Source organism: Ursus maritimus, unplaced genomic scaffold (assembly GCF_017311325.1).
Source record: "Ursus maritimus isolate PB19 unplaced genomic scaffold, ASM1731132v1 scaffold_21, whole genome shotgun sequence".
Lineage (NCBI taxonomy): Eukaryota > Metazoa > Chordata > Mammalia > Carnivora > Ursidae > Ursus > Ursus maritimus.
The window spans coordinates 53,864,619-53,879,088 of record NW_024424564.1 but is presented as its reverse complement, the minus strand read 5'-3'; the positions used below and the strand labels follow the sequence as shown (position 1 = coordinate 53,879,088).

The following is a 14,470-nucleotide window of genomic DNA, read 5'->3' as shown; positions in this document are numbered from 1 at the left end:
CTGCCAGGAAGGGTGAGGACGGGCCGGGAACATGGCAACCTGCTTCTTCTACAGCCAAGCCGGGGCCAGCAAGGGGCACTCGGGGTGTCGGCTGGCAGGGGGTCACAGTGGGCCGTCCGTCGAGGGCTCTGTGCTGGGGGGCAGCTGGCCTTCTGCTCCCTGACCTCTACTTGCCAGGCAGGGCTCCCCCCGGCATCCACCCAGCTGCACCCAGAGACTCAGGGAATCTGACCAGGTGGAGACAGAGACCTTCGCCCTCCCAGGACTCACCACCGGTTCAGACACTTCAGGTACGATGCTCCACTGTATCCTCCAGCCCCTGCAAGGAGACCGTCACATGCCTTTCACAGAGGGACGTCGAATCCCCAGCCCTGTGCTCCCAACGGGGAAGGAGTGCGGGACAGAAGGGGCTTCGGAACCCCTCTGTTTGCTGCCAAGACCAGGGCTGCGCCCCGGCTCTTGAGAGTGGACACTTCAAGGTCACCCTCATGGCCCCTCCCCTGGGGGCCCAGAGGTGGGACAGACGGGTGTTTCAGAATAAGGCAGCGCAGCAGTGAGGGCAAGTGTTGTCGCTGCCCACGCCTGGCCTGGGCACAGACGACCCCGTCCCGGGTACGTAAAGACTTTCTTCTCTACAAAAAACGTTTGCAAATGAACCAACTTAAGCAGACACAGACACGCGCCGGGAAAATCGTACGTGAGAGCGCGAACTTTGAACAGCTGAGTACAAATCTGACTGCAGGGGCGCCCGGGGGCTCAGTCGGTGAAGCGTCTGCCTTCGGCTCAGGCCATGATCCCGGGGTCCTGGGATGGAGCCCTGTGTGGGGCTCCCTGCTCAGCCGGGGGTCTGCTTCTCCCTCTGCCTCTGCCCCTCCCCCTACTTATGCACTTTCTCTCCCAAATAAACAAAATCTTAAAATGAAAAAAAAAAAATCAGGACTGCAGGGGCCCTCCTCAGGCCTGCTGTAAAGCCGAGCTTCGTGGCCGCTGCGGCCACGGGTTCAGACAGACCAGGCAGCCGGGGACGAGGGGTTCCCCACAGAGTCCCCCGGAGGGTGCTCACAGGGCACGGAGACGACGCTGCTTGGGCCTGGTGATGGCAAGGACCCTCCCTCTGAATCCCAGGGCCTCCCAGGGCACAGAGACTCCACAGCCCCAGCAAGCCCCCTGGGATGTCATCGCTGAACAGGCGCGGCGGGGGTGACCCCCTGCAGGTGCCTGCTGGCCTCGGACAGAAAGAGCCGCTGGGGAGTCTGACGACCACCCAGTGCTGGCTCCCGCGGACCAGGTGGGGGTGGGCATGCTCCTGGGGGCTGGGAGCCTATCCTGTCAGAGGACCGCTTCCCAAACACCCGCGTGGGAGGCAGCCCTGGCTCAGGTGTGCCACGGCCGTGTGTTGTAGGGAGCCGGCACTGCCACGTACGTAGGACAAAGCAGCTCACCCACCTGGCTATGAGGTAATTGAGGGATAACCTCAAAATTGCTAGAAATAAGAACATGGGGATGGCCCAGCCATGCCACACAGCATTCATGTACACCTGCAGGTTTGGAGAGAAAGCGGGTGGGAGAGAGACAGTCAGGCAGCCTGACGGGCCGTGTCCCCCCCCCTTTCTCCCCCCGTCCACCAGGCAGGCCAGCCATGCTGGGAGGTGGGGAGCCCAGGCCCCAGAGTCTTTCCAAAGGAGGGAACGCCTGACAAAGAAGCCCTGGGAGGAGCTGCTTTCTCAGTAGGAGAGGCCAGTGGTGGGACAGAGAAGCTGCTCTGGGGGGGTTGGGAGGGGTGAGTCCCAGTGAATCAGCCACTGGACGTGGCCTGGGATGGGCAGAGGACAGCGGACCCCATGCAGAGGTCCCTGCCAGCCCCAGGTGTGGCTCCCCTGTGCTGGAGCTCGCAGCATCACCAGGACTCAGCACAGCCGAGCGAGCTGACCGACCGCCTGCTGAGAACCCACCACGTGCCGTGTGCCAGGCCAAGTGCCCCTCTGGCCCTTCACTCTGGGCCCACCGGACTTGGCGCAAGCTGCCAGCAAAGAGCAGATGCTCAGAAAGGGGCAGAGAAGGGAATGCAGTGGGGTTCAGGCAGAGGCCTGGAAGGTGGGTCCGAATGGTGGCCACATCCCTTGGCGATGATAGGCAGGACCGAGGTACAAAGGCCTTACAGAGCAGAGGCCTCAGAAGGGTGAAGGCGGGGTCCCCGGGGGCAAGCCAGGGCTGGGCCCGGCCACTGAGTCCTGTTCTCTGTGTGTGCTTGCCCAGGTGGCGCCAGGCTGTGGACTTTAGAGTGGTCTCAGAACCCTCCGGAATGCAGAGATGGGGACCTGGGAAGCTGCAGCCACCCCTCTCCGGCCTCGGGGCCTGGCAGGCAGGTGGGCGGCCTGTGCCCTCCTCTGAGTGACAAGAGGGTCTCCTGGTGCGGGCTGGGGATGGCCGCCATGGGGCCATTCAGGCAGGGCAGCCGGGTCCAGTTTCCCCAGAGCACACCCCGATGCCGGGCCGCTGCTTTCCCACCCTCCCCCAGGACTGCTGGCCCGCAGAGGCCCGGCGTGCCCCCCAGGCTACCGGGCGTTTGCCAGGAGCCTCCCCCAGGTACCCAGTGGGAGGAGCCCGGGGACCCCCTAGGCAGACAAGCCTCCCCACCATCCTCTCCCTGACTCGTCCTGGAAGGCGGACTAAAGTGCGGGCGGGGCTGTTCCTGAGAACGCGGCCACGGGCTGTCCGTGTGCGGCCACGGGTTGTCTGTGTGCAGACACGGGCCGGCCCCCGGCGCCCCCAACACCCTCGCCTGATCCTTGCAGCAACCCCGTGGCTGGGCAGCAACACGGAACCCACTTTCCAGACAGAAGCTAAGGCGCGTGTGTCCTGAGGGAAACCTCAGGGACGGTGCTGGCTGGCTGCCTGGAGGGCTGGCGGAATGTCCCCCCCTCACCCTGGGGGGCACTCACGGTGAAGGCGATGGCGGACGTGTAGACGGAGTACCAGTCGGATAAGGCAGAGAGGTTCTTCACGAAGCTGGTGACGGGCTTGGCGCCGCGCTCTAGGGACAGAACAGACTGTGTTGAGGCCAGCGCTCGGGCATACCCGGGAGGGCAGGAGGGCAGCAGCAGCCGAAGGGGGGCGCCAAAACGAGCAAAGGGAGCCCCGAACGACTCAGGCTTCTGGTGCACCTGACCCTCTGCTGGCACTCCCCCGGCCACTCCCGGTGCTGCGCGCCATCCACTGTCCCCGCGGGGACATACCGGCTGTCTCCTCCCTGACCCCCATGCCTGAGCTGCGGACACGAGAGGGGCAGCTGGGGGGGGGGGTGGTGTTACTTGGCATCGCCTGGGCCCCGGCAACTATCTGGGAAAGCACCACTTTGCACGGGGGCTTCCAGGCCTGGAAGGAAACTGTGCCCCCGGCCTGGGGCCGGGTGGCCAGCGCTGGCCCCATCCTGTCCTGCTCCAGATCGACAGGGTGGGGCGTCGGACATGCTTCCAACAGCAGCCTTCTTCCTAAGGAACTCCCAGGGAACATCTTTCTGAAAAGACGTCCCGTTTAGCCCAGGACTGCCGAGCCCCCACTCCGCTGACCACCCGTGCGCGGCTCAGGGGCCCCACCGGCTCCCACACCGCTCACAGATGCACTAGGTACTCACTTAGTCGTCTCATGTTTTCCGTCAACCTAAGAGAAAGGGAGAGCGAGGTGAGCGCCAGCTCCCGTGCACCCGCGTCCCCGACGCCACCCCCTGCTGGCTCGTGGGGAGCACAGCGTGACCGGGGATGCAGGGACCACAGCTCCCTAACTTGGGGTGGGGGGGTCTCACCTACGGAACCGTCCCTCATCTCCTGCCCACGTCCCAGAACCTGGGTCCCCCCAGAGCATACAGCAGGGCCTGGTGCAGGAAGCTGTTTACCGAGTGGGTGTGGACCCCATGAGGGAGGCCTGGGCCATGGGCACTTGGCCCCCAGACCACTGTCCCCACATGGCATCGGTCACAAAGCACAAAGCACAAAGCATCGGTCATAAGAGCACTGAGCGGGAGGGACAGGCGGCAGTGCCACCCGGCATAAAGCCCCCCCACCTCTGGCTGCCCTCGCCGCCCCAAGGAGGCGTCTCCATCAGGAAGATGGCACAGCCAGGCTCTGGAGCAGCCCTGGCAGCAGCCACTTCGATGCTCAGACGCAGGCCTGGCTCCGAAGCCTCCGTGTGGTGACTGCACCCCCCCAGGGGGCTGCCCCCCCCCGCCGTGAGGGCCCCCACCTCCGGGCACTGAGGGGCTCCTCCGTCTCCACGGTGCTCTCCTCGGGCTGGAACCGGAAATCCTCCACGTACTCCCCAAACTTCTCATAGAACCACTTCTGGACGCGGGGGCACAGCCCCTGGCTCCGCCGGTCTGCGGGGATGGGGTCCCGGTGAGCGCAGGCGGGTGGGGGGAGCGAGGAACAAGACAGAGGGCTGTGAACACGCGCTCCCTGGCACCAAGCCTGACCCGCTTCCACCGCGAGGCCTGGCACAGCCGCCACAGACCACACGGCATCTCCGTGGTCACACCCAACCCGAGCTGCCCCCCACCGGCTCCCAGCCCTGGGGTCTGCGTCACCCTCCCTTTCTCTCTCTGGTGGGGGGGTGGACTCACTCCCAGGGACCCCAGGGACCCGAGGCACGGCCAGGGGGCATGTGGGCCGGGGGCTGTGTCCTGGGGGGAGGCCCAGGGCACGAAGTGGCTTCTGCTCAGCATGGCCAAGCCCTTCAGAGAGGGACCCACAACACAGACTCAGAAAACCAGGAGGAAACCACGGCGCATGAGTGCTTGCAGGGCACGGAGTCGCCAGCAGGGGGCGCTGTCCCGCCACGAGAGAGAGGGAGAGCACGGAGGTGGTCCCCTGCAGATGCTTAAGCTCTGTGTGCACAGAGCTGCCCAGGCTGGGAGAAAAAGCAGGGTTCTCAGGGAGGGAAGGGATGGGGAGGGCCTGGGGGCTTCTCACCCCTACCCGGAGCGTGAATGTTTTCAGCGCGGCTGGGCACGGGTGGGTAGACAGCCCCCTTGACGGCTGCAAAGCGGCCCTGGGCAGGATAGAATCTAACAGGCCTGCCCGTGTTCCCCTGAAACCACACTCTGGATGCTGAAATGTGAAATCCATATCCGTCTGGTATGTTCCAACAGTTTAAAAATGTAAAAATATTTTAAACACGTGAAGTTAGACGGGGGGCTGCAGTGTGTCGAACCCCAGGTCTAGGCCGGGCCTGCTGCCTGAGCAGACCGGCTTCAGGCACCGCGGATCCCCTCCGCCGTCCGCCCTGGCTGCAGGGTGGGGAGCACCACGCAGCACACCGTCCCCGTCTCCCACCTTGGCTCCCACCACACCAGCGACCACTGCTACAGAACGGACCTCAGCCTGGGCACCCGGAGTGTCTCCACCCTCCACTCCTCTGCACTTCCCACGTGTGCAGGAGAGTCCTCAATCACGGGGCACAGCGGGGACCCTGGGGTCTCTGGTGCTGCTCCTGGCTTGGATCCTGGGTCTCAGGAGTGGAGCCCATGACCCAAGGGGCACAGCAGCCAATCCCGCACCTGCACCGGCCTGCCCGCAGGTCCGAGCTGGGCCTCCATGTGGCGGGTGCCCCTTGAAGAGGCTTTCCCTCCTGGGTCTCGGTTTCCTCACCTGTATCTGAGTCGGGCTTAGCCCTAAGGCCCTTCCGGGGTAGCTGTGCGCTCCCGGCACAGGCACGAGGGAACAGCCTGTGGGAACGGGCCCTAGGTCGGGAGACGGGAGGGCCAGGCCCACCACGGATCGGACCCCTAGAGAGCTGGACAGAAGATCCAGTATGCTGCTAGGACAGCCCTAGGAAGGGCAGAGGGGGTAAGACAAAGAATGGGCTCAGGGCGGGAGGAAAGGTGCAGAGAAAGGGACTGTGCATCCTGAATGGGGAGGGCCGGGCACACACCGACCTCAGTGGCCCCTACTGCCTGCTCGTCCCTCATCAGGACCACCAGCCTTTGGACCCGGGCCACCAGGTCAGTGGCCAAGAAGCCAGCGTGACGACACTGACACTACTTCTCTGTCAGCAAGGGCTGAAACAGGGGCCGCGTGGTCTTCTTACAGGAAAATAAAATCACGTCTCTTTGAATGACCTGCGTTTGTTGTGACAGCTCGCCGATTCACGACTGGAGACGCCTGCGCCGGCCCGACGGGAGGAGCCCCCAGCATGAGCGGGCCTGCCCGGGCGCAGGACCAGCCCGCACCCCACCGCCCAGCCCAGCCGCCCGCAGGGGCCTACCTGCTCCGTTATTGACCTGGGCCTGTCCCTTCGGAGGCTGCTGAGCCGTCTGCTCCTCGGTTCTTAAAGAGGGGAAAAAGCAAGAATCCTGTTAGTTCAAAACACAGCATGAGGGCGGGCTCCGGAAGATGCTAGCACTCACAGGGAGCCTGCCGCACGCGAGCGTTTGCTCCAGCTCGCGGGGCCCCCTCTGGGAGCTCAGGGCGCAGACGCTGCTTATGGGGCAGGCTGGGCGGCTCCGAGCCGCACTCACGATGGGCACACTCTCTTCTAACGACCAAATAAAAAATGTCTCAAACACACAACTCTGTCCTTTCCTACGAACACATCTGGTTCTTCATGTTAAGTTCAGAATAAACAGCCCTTATACAAATTAACCAGCCTCCTGATGAAAAGATGCTTATCAGTGGACATATTCAGCAAGCAGCACACAAGGCCACAGGCTGGGGGACCCCCTGTGCTGGCCAGCTGTGCCCAGGTCCCAGCTCGGCCTGTGCCAGCCACCTGCCTGGCTTTCTGCTCCTGCGGCCCAGCCACCGCAGACCACAGCAGTCACCCGGCCTCAGAGCGCTCTCCTGGAGTTTCTGTCCACCTGCCGGACCCCCATTATTGAACCGGCTTTCAGCCACGGAGCCTGATACAGCTGGCCCAGCCCCCGGCCCCTGGGTGGAGCTCTGGCCAGGCCGCATCTCGTGCCTCGGCCAACCGGCCCGCCTTGTTCTGCACTGGCCCAGGCCACTGAGGCACCACACTGTTCCTGGGGCTCCCAGTCCAGCAGGGACCCCAGGATGTGGGAAAAGTGGTGCCCCAGGCAAACCTCAGCAGGGTCTTGGGGGGGCACAGAAGACTCTTCCAGGACAGAGATGGTAGAGCTGGGAGACCCGGCCCGAGCACACCCTGGGCTGCAGTGAAGGAGGGCACACGGGTTCTGCTCTGCTCACACAGTGGGACTTCACGCCACACTTCCATGAACCGACCTGGTTTGCAGGCTTCAACTGTCACCAGAGCGGGAGGTACGGAAGAGCTGGCTGGGAGACAAGCAAGGTGGGCGAGGCCTGCAGCCTCACTGAGCAACGGACAGGGAAGACACAAGACAGACGCAGAGTCCCCGAGAAGGGAGCCACGGTCCAGGAGAGGCCGGGCCTCCACCCCCGCCCCACCCTGTGGCCAGGCTGCCCAAGCAACTGTCCACACCCAGAGCGACCACCAACAAATGGGGGTTTACTGAGAACAGGAGAGGAGCTCCGGGCATGTGGGAGACTCCAGGACCCGGCCGAGTGCCCTCCATTCCCGGGCATGCATCACAGCACGATGTCTCTGCCCAGTCTGCAGGCTCTGGAAGACGCGGCTCATCTGAGAGGCACTAATGAACCGTCTTCCGCTCAAGCCTGGGCCCCAGTGGGCGCTAAGAGGACGCACACGCCGGAGGGACATGGGTGGGGGCTTCTGGTATGCGCAGTCCCTGGCTGTGGAGTTTTTCCAACACGCTCCCTACTAGAAACACACAGGTATTTAGACCTTCATGGGCTGCGAGCTCCTTCGGGGAAGGAAGCTTTAGGAACTGTGGCCCCTTCCCATCACCCCAAACACGGAATGGTAAGTGCCTGTTCCGTGCGCTGGACAGAGACGGATGGACGGCAGGGCGAACGGTGCACCAGGACATTCCGGCCCATGACACGCGGGGTGCGCAGTCCCACCCACAGCTCCCGTGAAGGCAGGAAGGGAGCAGGGTGACCTCAGGGAAACATAAATGCCACGTGACCTCAATCAGACAAAAGGGTTTCTAACAACCGGATTCTTTGAAATGTTTCTAAACAACCCTACACCGATGTCCAATGATCAACCAAACAAGTCTGCAACGGAACGTGCCTGAGTTGCTTTTCTAAAGTAGGATTTTCTGGCCTGCAGCCACCGGAGGCCAGAGGGCACTGAAGCCCACAAGAAGCGCTATGACAGGGCCGGGCACCAGGGTCGCTCTGCCCCCGACCCCCCCTCCCCAGGTTGGGGACACCAGTCACCAGGGTCCCTTTCATCCCACACACAGTGGCCCCCAGCGAGCATGTGCCAGCGAAGCCCCGGAGCAGGACGGGCAGAGGGGCAGTGGCAGGCATGGCCCGACCACAGATGGTACACGTCAAAAGGGCAGTGTTTCCGTGCTGCTTTTGGACCCCTAACGAGAGAAAGCCTCTGCCTACTAACAGAGAAGCTTCAATCAAGGTGATTTTCTGGGAATTTTCTTTAAAAGCAAAACAGAGGTTTAGATAGACTCTAATCACCACGTTTCAATCCTGCAGCTCACCTGCAGCTTGGGAGGGCGTGGGCGTGTGCGTGTGTGTGTGTGTGGGGGTGAAGGGGGTCCCCTCCACATACTCACCCACCAGGGACGGCCCACGGGCACCCCAGACATCAAGGCGACAACAGAACAGGTCGTCACTTGCATGGAACCTGTTTCTCCCTGTACCCCCCCCCCTCAGGTCTGCATTTCGAGAAGGTTCCTAAACCCCACACCCACGTAAAGCAGAGGAGCAGTCAGTGCATCCCAGGACCCTTAGCTTCCTCGGTCCTGTCCTGCTGTTCCTTTACTGTGACCACCCAGCTGGTCTCTCTGCGTCCTCAGAACTGGAAGGGGCTTTGCAGAAGGAATGAGGAGGCCGGGCTGCGCAGGGGGTGGGAAGCAGAGCGCGTGGGCCCTACAAGGAGAGGGCAGGCACACGGGCTCAGCTCAGCCGAGCACCTCTCAACACCCCCAGGGAAGTGCCTCCTCCAGCCAATGGTTCCAGGCAAAGCTGTACAGAAACGCACATCTGCACCGGACAGAGCACGCTCTGTCGGGGACACGGTGGGCAGACGTGCCATGGAAGGCTGGCCGCGGCCGGCAGGTGGAAAAGGCACCTACAGCTGGCCATGCACCTGGGACAGTGCCAGTCCCTGGATCTCTCAGCATCTGTGGGTCAGGTCCCCAGCTGCACCCCTTTGCATAATGAAAACATCTACAGATTTCCACGGAAGAAGGTCCAACAAGTTTGAGGCCCATGTGCCAACATCTTAGAAGGGCTGCCGGCCTCATAGCTGGGGCAGAATGGGAAAGTAGGGTGCATCCCTCCCCTAACAAGCTCGAGGCCCCCACACGGAGCCCCAGAGAACCCTACAACAGCCCTGCGGGGACAGGCAAGACGGCCTTACTTCAAGGCTGCCGAAAAGCACGTAAGAGTTGTCAAAAACGCCTACAGAGCATGGAACAAAGAACCCTTCCTCCAAAGAGAAGCAGATGCCACCAGCTCCCAGGAGCCGACAACCATGGGTAAGACCTGACAGGAAGCCAGCATCTGGCCGTGAAACAGAAGGAGGTATTTCCTTTCCACCAACTAAACCCCATGCATCAAGGAGCCTGGAGTGTGGGTGTCCTCAGAGCCAGAGCCGGAGACGACACTCAAAAGTAACAGTGCCCTCATCCACGGAGAAACCAGTTCTGGCTGGGCTGTCCCAGCAGTGGCCTTGTCTGCCAGGCCACCAGCTTGCAGGCTGTGTGGACAGACAGGGAGTTTCCTGGGGGTTCTATCAGGACAGGGAGAGCAGAGTTCTCAGAACCTACAAATACCCTTCTGGAAGGACCCCAGCTCGTGTGGGCAGAGGTATGAGGTGCAAGAGGAGGCCACACACGGAGACAGCTCCATCCCATAGCAGGGCCCACGTCATCCCCTCCAGAAGCTGAGGCGGCACCTGTCACCCCCCAGGATGGAGGGAGCCTTCTGGGATGAGGGTGACCATTCGTGGCAGGTGAACCCGGAGGTAAATGTGTACAGTGGGATGGCGCGAGGAGGGGTGCCTGAATCCTGTGGGGGGCTCACGGGCAAGGAAGTGTCTGAGTGGGCAGTGGGGGGCCTTGGACCCCTCCTCACCTGGCCTTCAGCACTTCCTGGACCTTCTGCTCCAGCTCTATCCGCCGCTGCCGCTCCCGGTCCAGCTCCTGCCGAAGCATCTCTGAGTTGGTCTCTTCTCTCAGCTTCCGGAGCTCCTCCTCTGTACGGAGAGAACAGCCGGGTCACCGGTGCTCGGGTCTGCTCTGGCCTCCAGTGGCAGAGGCGTCGAGGGCGGGCTTGGTTTTCAGAGCACTTGGACGGGGAACCCTGTCTGCACCTGCCGGGCCGCGCAGCTCTCCTGCTCCCCTGCAGGGGGGACTATTAACTGGGGCTCCTCTTACACGGTGGGGGCGAGAGCTGGGGCGAAGCAGCAGTGAGGAGTTCTATACTAAACAAAACAGGTGCAAATCACACACATGAAAGGCATCTCACCAAATCACTGCCACCACCGGGATGCCCCAGAGAAACGGATCCTGGTGGCACTTGGTCAGCCAACAGACATCGCCTGGACACGCACATGCACACGCACCAGGTGTGGTCTGGAGGCCTCAGCCACAGAGCCGAGCCCCTGCCAGGGGCAGGCAGACAGCTCCCACCAGCTGGGTGCTGAGGACCTAGGAGCACAGTGGCAGGGCAGCCGGGGTGTTCCTGCAGTCCGAGTCAGGACCTGGGTGGGCTGAATATCAGGGCAGCAGATTGCTGGGGGGAGAGCATGTGGTAGGCTCAGCAACAGCCTTGCAAGGGCCCTGAGGCAGGAGTGGCCTGGGAGTTGAGGGGAGGAGTCACGGATGCGATGGGGCGGGGGCAGGGCATGCAGACCCAGGAGGACCTGACGTTTATTCCAGGAGTGGTGGAAACCAAGGGCCACGTAGCTGTGGTTTTAACTCTAATACGTGATAAGCTGAGGGCCGGTCCCCAAAGAGGTCCCAGTTTAATTCCGGGGACCTGGGGTTATGTCTCCTCCGCGGACAAAGTGACCCTGCAGATGTCATCAGGTGAAGGACCTGGAGATGGGGGGCTACCCTGGTTCTCCAGGCCCATCATAATCACCATTATGTAAAGTCCTCAGAAGAGGCGGGAGGGTCAGAGGTCAGAGAGGGGAGAGACCGGCAGGTGCCAGGCTGCTGGCCTCGAGGGGAGGACTGCGGATGGCTTCTCGAAGCAGACAAGCCAGGGGAACACATTCTCCCCGAGGTCCTCCGGGGAGGGGCAAAGCCGTGCCGGCACATGACCCCCATTCTGCTGGACTTCTGGCCTCCGGAATTGTAAGAGAATAAACATGCTGTTTTCAGGCCCCCGGTCTCTGGTACAGCAGCGAGAGGAATGCCCACAGAGTGGAGCCCACACGGGGACTCCGATCCTAAGTGGATATCTCACTGCATTTGCACACGCTGGACCCCAGATCCGGAGACAGCACATCGCAGGCCCCGCAGAGGCCCCTACGCCTTCCGCCTCCATCCTCCATCCGTCCCAGGGGTGACCGCCAGCTAGTGTCTACGCACAGGAGGGGCCTCCCGTTTCTGAGACCATATGTAATGCAGGTGGGTATGTCTGAGCTCGTGCAGCCAGAACAAAATACCATGGACTGGGGGCCTGAACAGCAGACCCCGATTCCTCCCAGCTCCGGAGGCTGGGAGTCCGGGGTCATGGTGCCGGCCGAGCCTGGTGATGTCCTCACACGGCAGAGAGAAAGGGCTCGGGTGTTTCCTCCTCTTCTCCTGAGGGCACTAATCCCATCCTGGGAGCCCCACCCTCACGACCTTGCCTAACCTCGATCACCTCCCGGGGGCCCCGCCTCCCAACCCCCCATATGCATTTGGGGGGACGCAGTCCACAGCAGGGCCTGAGCTCCGGTGGTCTGGCCCCAGCCAGGCTCTTGGCCAGGACACCGTGCTGAGTCAGGCTGCCCACCCCGTTTCAGTCTTTCTCAGGTGTCCCCATGCTGCTTGGCCAGCCCTCCAGCTCACCCTGAAGCCCGTCCGCACTGCAGAGCCCCCCCCCCCCATTCCACTGAGCTCCATTGTGACCCAAGGGCCGCTCCGAGGCTCTGAAGCAGCAGCGCAAGGGGGCCCTGCCTTCTGCACTGGTCCTAAGACGTGAACTCTGGTCAGTGGGCACCGCCCAGGAGCACGGGACCCTGGCTACCCTTGCGGGCAGATCCTTTGCCATCCTGCAGAGACCCCCCGCCACTCAGTCACCCACAAACATTTGGGGAATGACAGCTGGCTGCTGGCGACTTTTTCAATTCTCAAGGACAATGCCGAGTCCTCTGCAAACCCAATTACAGAACGTTTGTATCATGATAAAGTCCAACGGAGTCCATCTGGAAATCCTAGGCCATCTCCTTTAGGCCTAAGGCTCCTGCAGATGGGGGCCCAAGTCACACTGGGAATGGCTCTCTTGTTTCTAAACCGGGCACGTGGTGGAGCCGCTTTCGTCACAACCCCATGACAACACAGGGCTCACCCCTTCTCCGCTCCACCCCCCCACACACACACTTTCTGGATGTCAGCCCTGACTTCCTGAGGTTCTCTATCGTACTCCGGAGGGGTCACCACCCACAGGGAACAGATGGACCATGAAGATGTGAGGGGCGGAGAACCGGCTGCCTCGCTGGGCTGGGCTCGGCTCCCCACATCCAAATAGGACACAGGTGCCTGGTGAGATGCCCCGACTGCCCTACAGGGAGAGGCAGGTGCAGGGGGGACACGGCCATAGCAGCTCCCGACACATGCCGTGGCCCAGCCATGAACCCCCCCCGAGAGTAACACAGCCCGAACAGACACTGTCCGCGCGGGCTGGGCTGCTGAGGGCCGGGCTGTAGGTCAGCCTCCTCCACGAGCATCGGCTGGAAGCGGATGAGCCCATTTCCCCTTTATGGCAAACAGTTAAAGTCGCCAAACAAATCTGCTGAGGCTGGGGCCACCGGGGCGCAGGCGGGACTGAAGCAGGCTGCTGAGCCCTGGGAGTGGCTGCGGTCAGCGGTCACCCGTGTCAGACCTGCATCCACTGCTCCACAAATGAGCACCACACAGCCTCGTGCGCCAGGACCTTGTGATGAAGTGACCCAAACAAAGGCCCGCCCTCTCAGGGACGTGGACAGTCAGGACGGCTGGCTTGGAGGGAAGACCTGCTGGCCAGGAACCTTCTCTCTGGGTGGGGCGGGGGGCAGGGAGGTACTCAGGGCGACCTAACAGCTTCCTTTCTGGTCCTGGCTGCCTCGTCAGGCCTGGGGACACACGGCTGAGCCTGAGCCCCCCAAATTTAGGCCAAGGTCAGTCTGGCAGCCGGAGGCCCCAGACACAGACGGGCTTACAGCACAACAGGGTGTGAGCAGCAGGACTCCCTGTCCAGACGGCACATAGGGAGGCCAAGATGCCCAAGGTCAGAAGACCGTCCTGCCTCAAGAGAGCCTGCATGGCCCCAGCCACACCACCTGCCTGGGGAGGTCATGGCTCGCTGGATTTCGTCACTAAGCAGTGAGAAGCACTGAGGTTTGCTGAGTGCCAGGATCTGCTGGCTCCATAAATATTTGCAGTGCTCGGAGCCCTCCCAGGCATCCACCCTGCTGGGATCCACCCCTCTCCCGGCACCTGCGCCCCAGCATCCTGCAGCACCCTGCCCCTCCTCCAGAGACTCACCGGGAGAAGGCCCTATCCAAACAGGGGGCCTGGAGGATGCCACGCCAAGCCCGCAGGGAGTGGTTCCTCCTGGCTCCCACAGCCAGTTTCCCCCCTAGACCCCCGATGTCCTGGGGTGAAGCAGGGTAGCCCCCCACAGCTAGGCTGACTTGAAGACTGAGGCCTCCTGACCCTCCCCTGGGGCACAGAACAGGGTCCATGAAGGGGCCGTGCAAAGGGCAGATCTGAGAGGAGGAGCTGACCTCTGCCCAGTGCTGCAGACACTTCCGAGTTAGACCCAGAAACGGCCCAGCCCAGGGCAGGCAGCAAGCGAGGGGTGGCCAGGGAGGCAGGTGACAGGAAGGGCTGCAGGAAGCCCAGCCAAGGCCCCCAGCCTCGCTGACAGAGTTGCATGGCCCCACCCCTCTCACGGTAGCCAGCCAGGCACCTTTATGGCCAAGGGCACCTGTGTCAGGCACGTGACCACACATGCTGGGACGTCCTGCAAATATCCCCAAACCCATGCATTCTGCTGGTCTCAGCTCCTACCCTGGTTTCCAACTGGCCCCCTTTCACCCCCGAATCTGGCTCCAAACAGCAGAGGTTCCTCTGAAAGCATAAGTCAGAACCTGCTTCCGTCTTGCCTAAAAGTCGGCAGGGGCTTGTGATAATTCCCACCACTCAGCAAGTGTCTCCACTCCACCTCACCAGCTCTGTCTGCCTCTCCCTCCC

The 14,470-nt window shown here is 62.4% G+C and overlaps 1 protein-coding gene across 2 annotated transcripts in view; it reads right to left on the bottom strand.

Annotated features, from left to right (window-relative positions):
* Nucleotides 1-14,470, bottom strand: part of GRAMD4 (GRAM domain containing 4) — a 46,121-nt gene that overhangs the window by 13,543 nt on the left and 18,108 nt on the right. For both annotated transcript variants that reach the window (XR_005836798.1, XM_040637728.1), the window contains exons 3-9: nt 10,158-10,278; nt 6,259-6,320; nt 4,240-4,372; nt 3,635-3,660; nt 2,943-3,034; nt 1,447-1,538; nt 271-319 (exon numbers count right to left, since the gene is read on the bottom strand). Coding sequence is in view for 1 of the 2 variants with exons in the window: in XM_040637728.1 (XP_040493662.1) it covers nt 271-319; nt 1,447-1,538; nt 2,943-3,034; nt 3,635-3,660; nt 4,240-4,372; nt 6,259-6,320; nt 10,158-10,278 (575 nt within the window). In the remaining variant the exon portion in view is untranslated. The remainder of the gene's footprint in view (nt 1-270; nt 320-1,446; nt 1,539-2,942; nt 3,035-3,634; nt 3,661-4,239; nt 4,373-6,258; nt 6,321-10,157; nt 10,279-14,470) is intronic.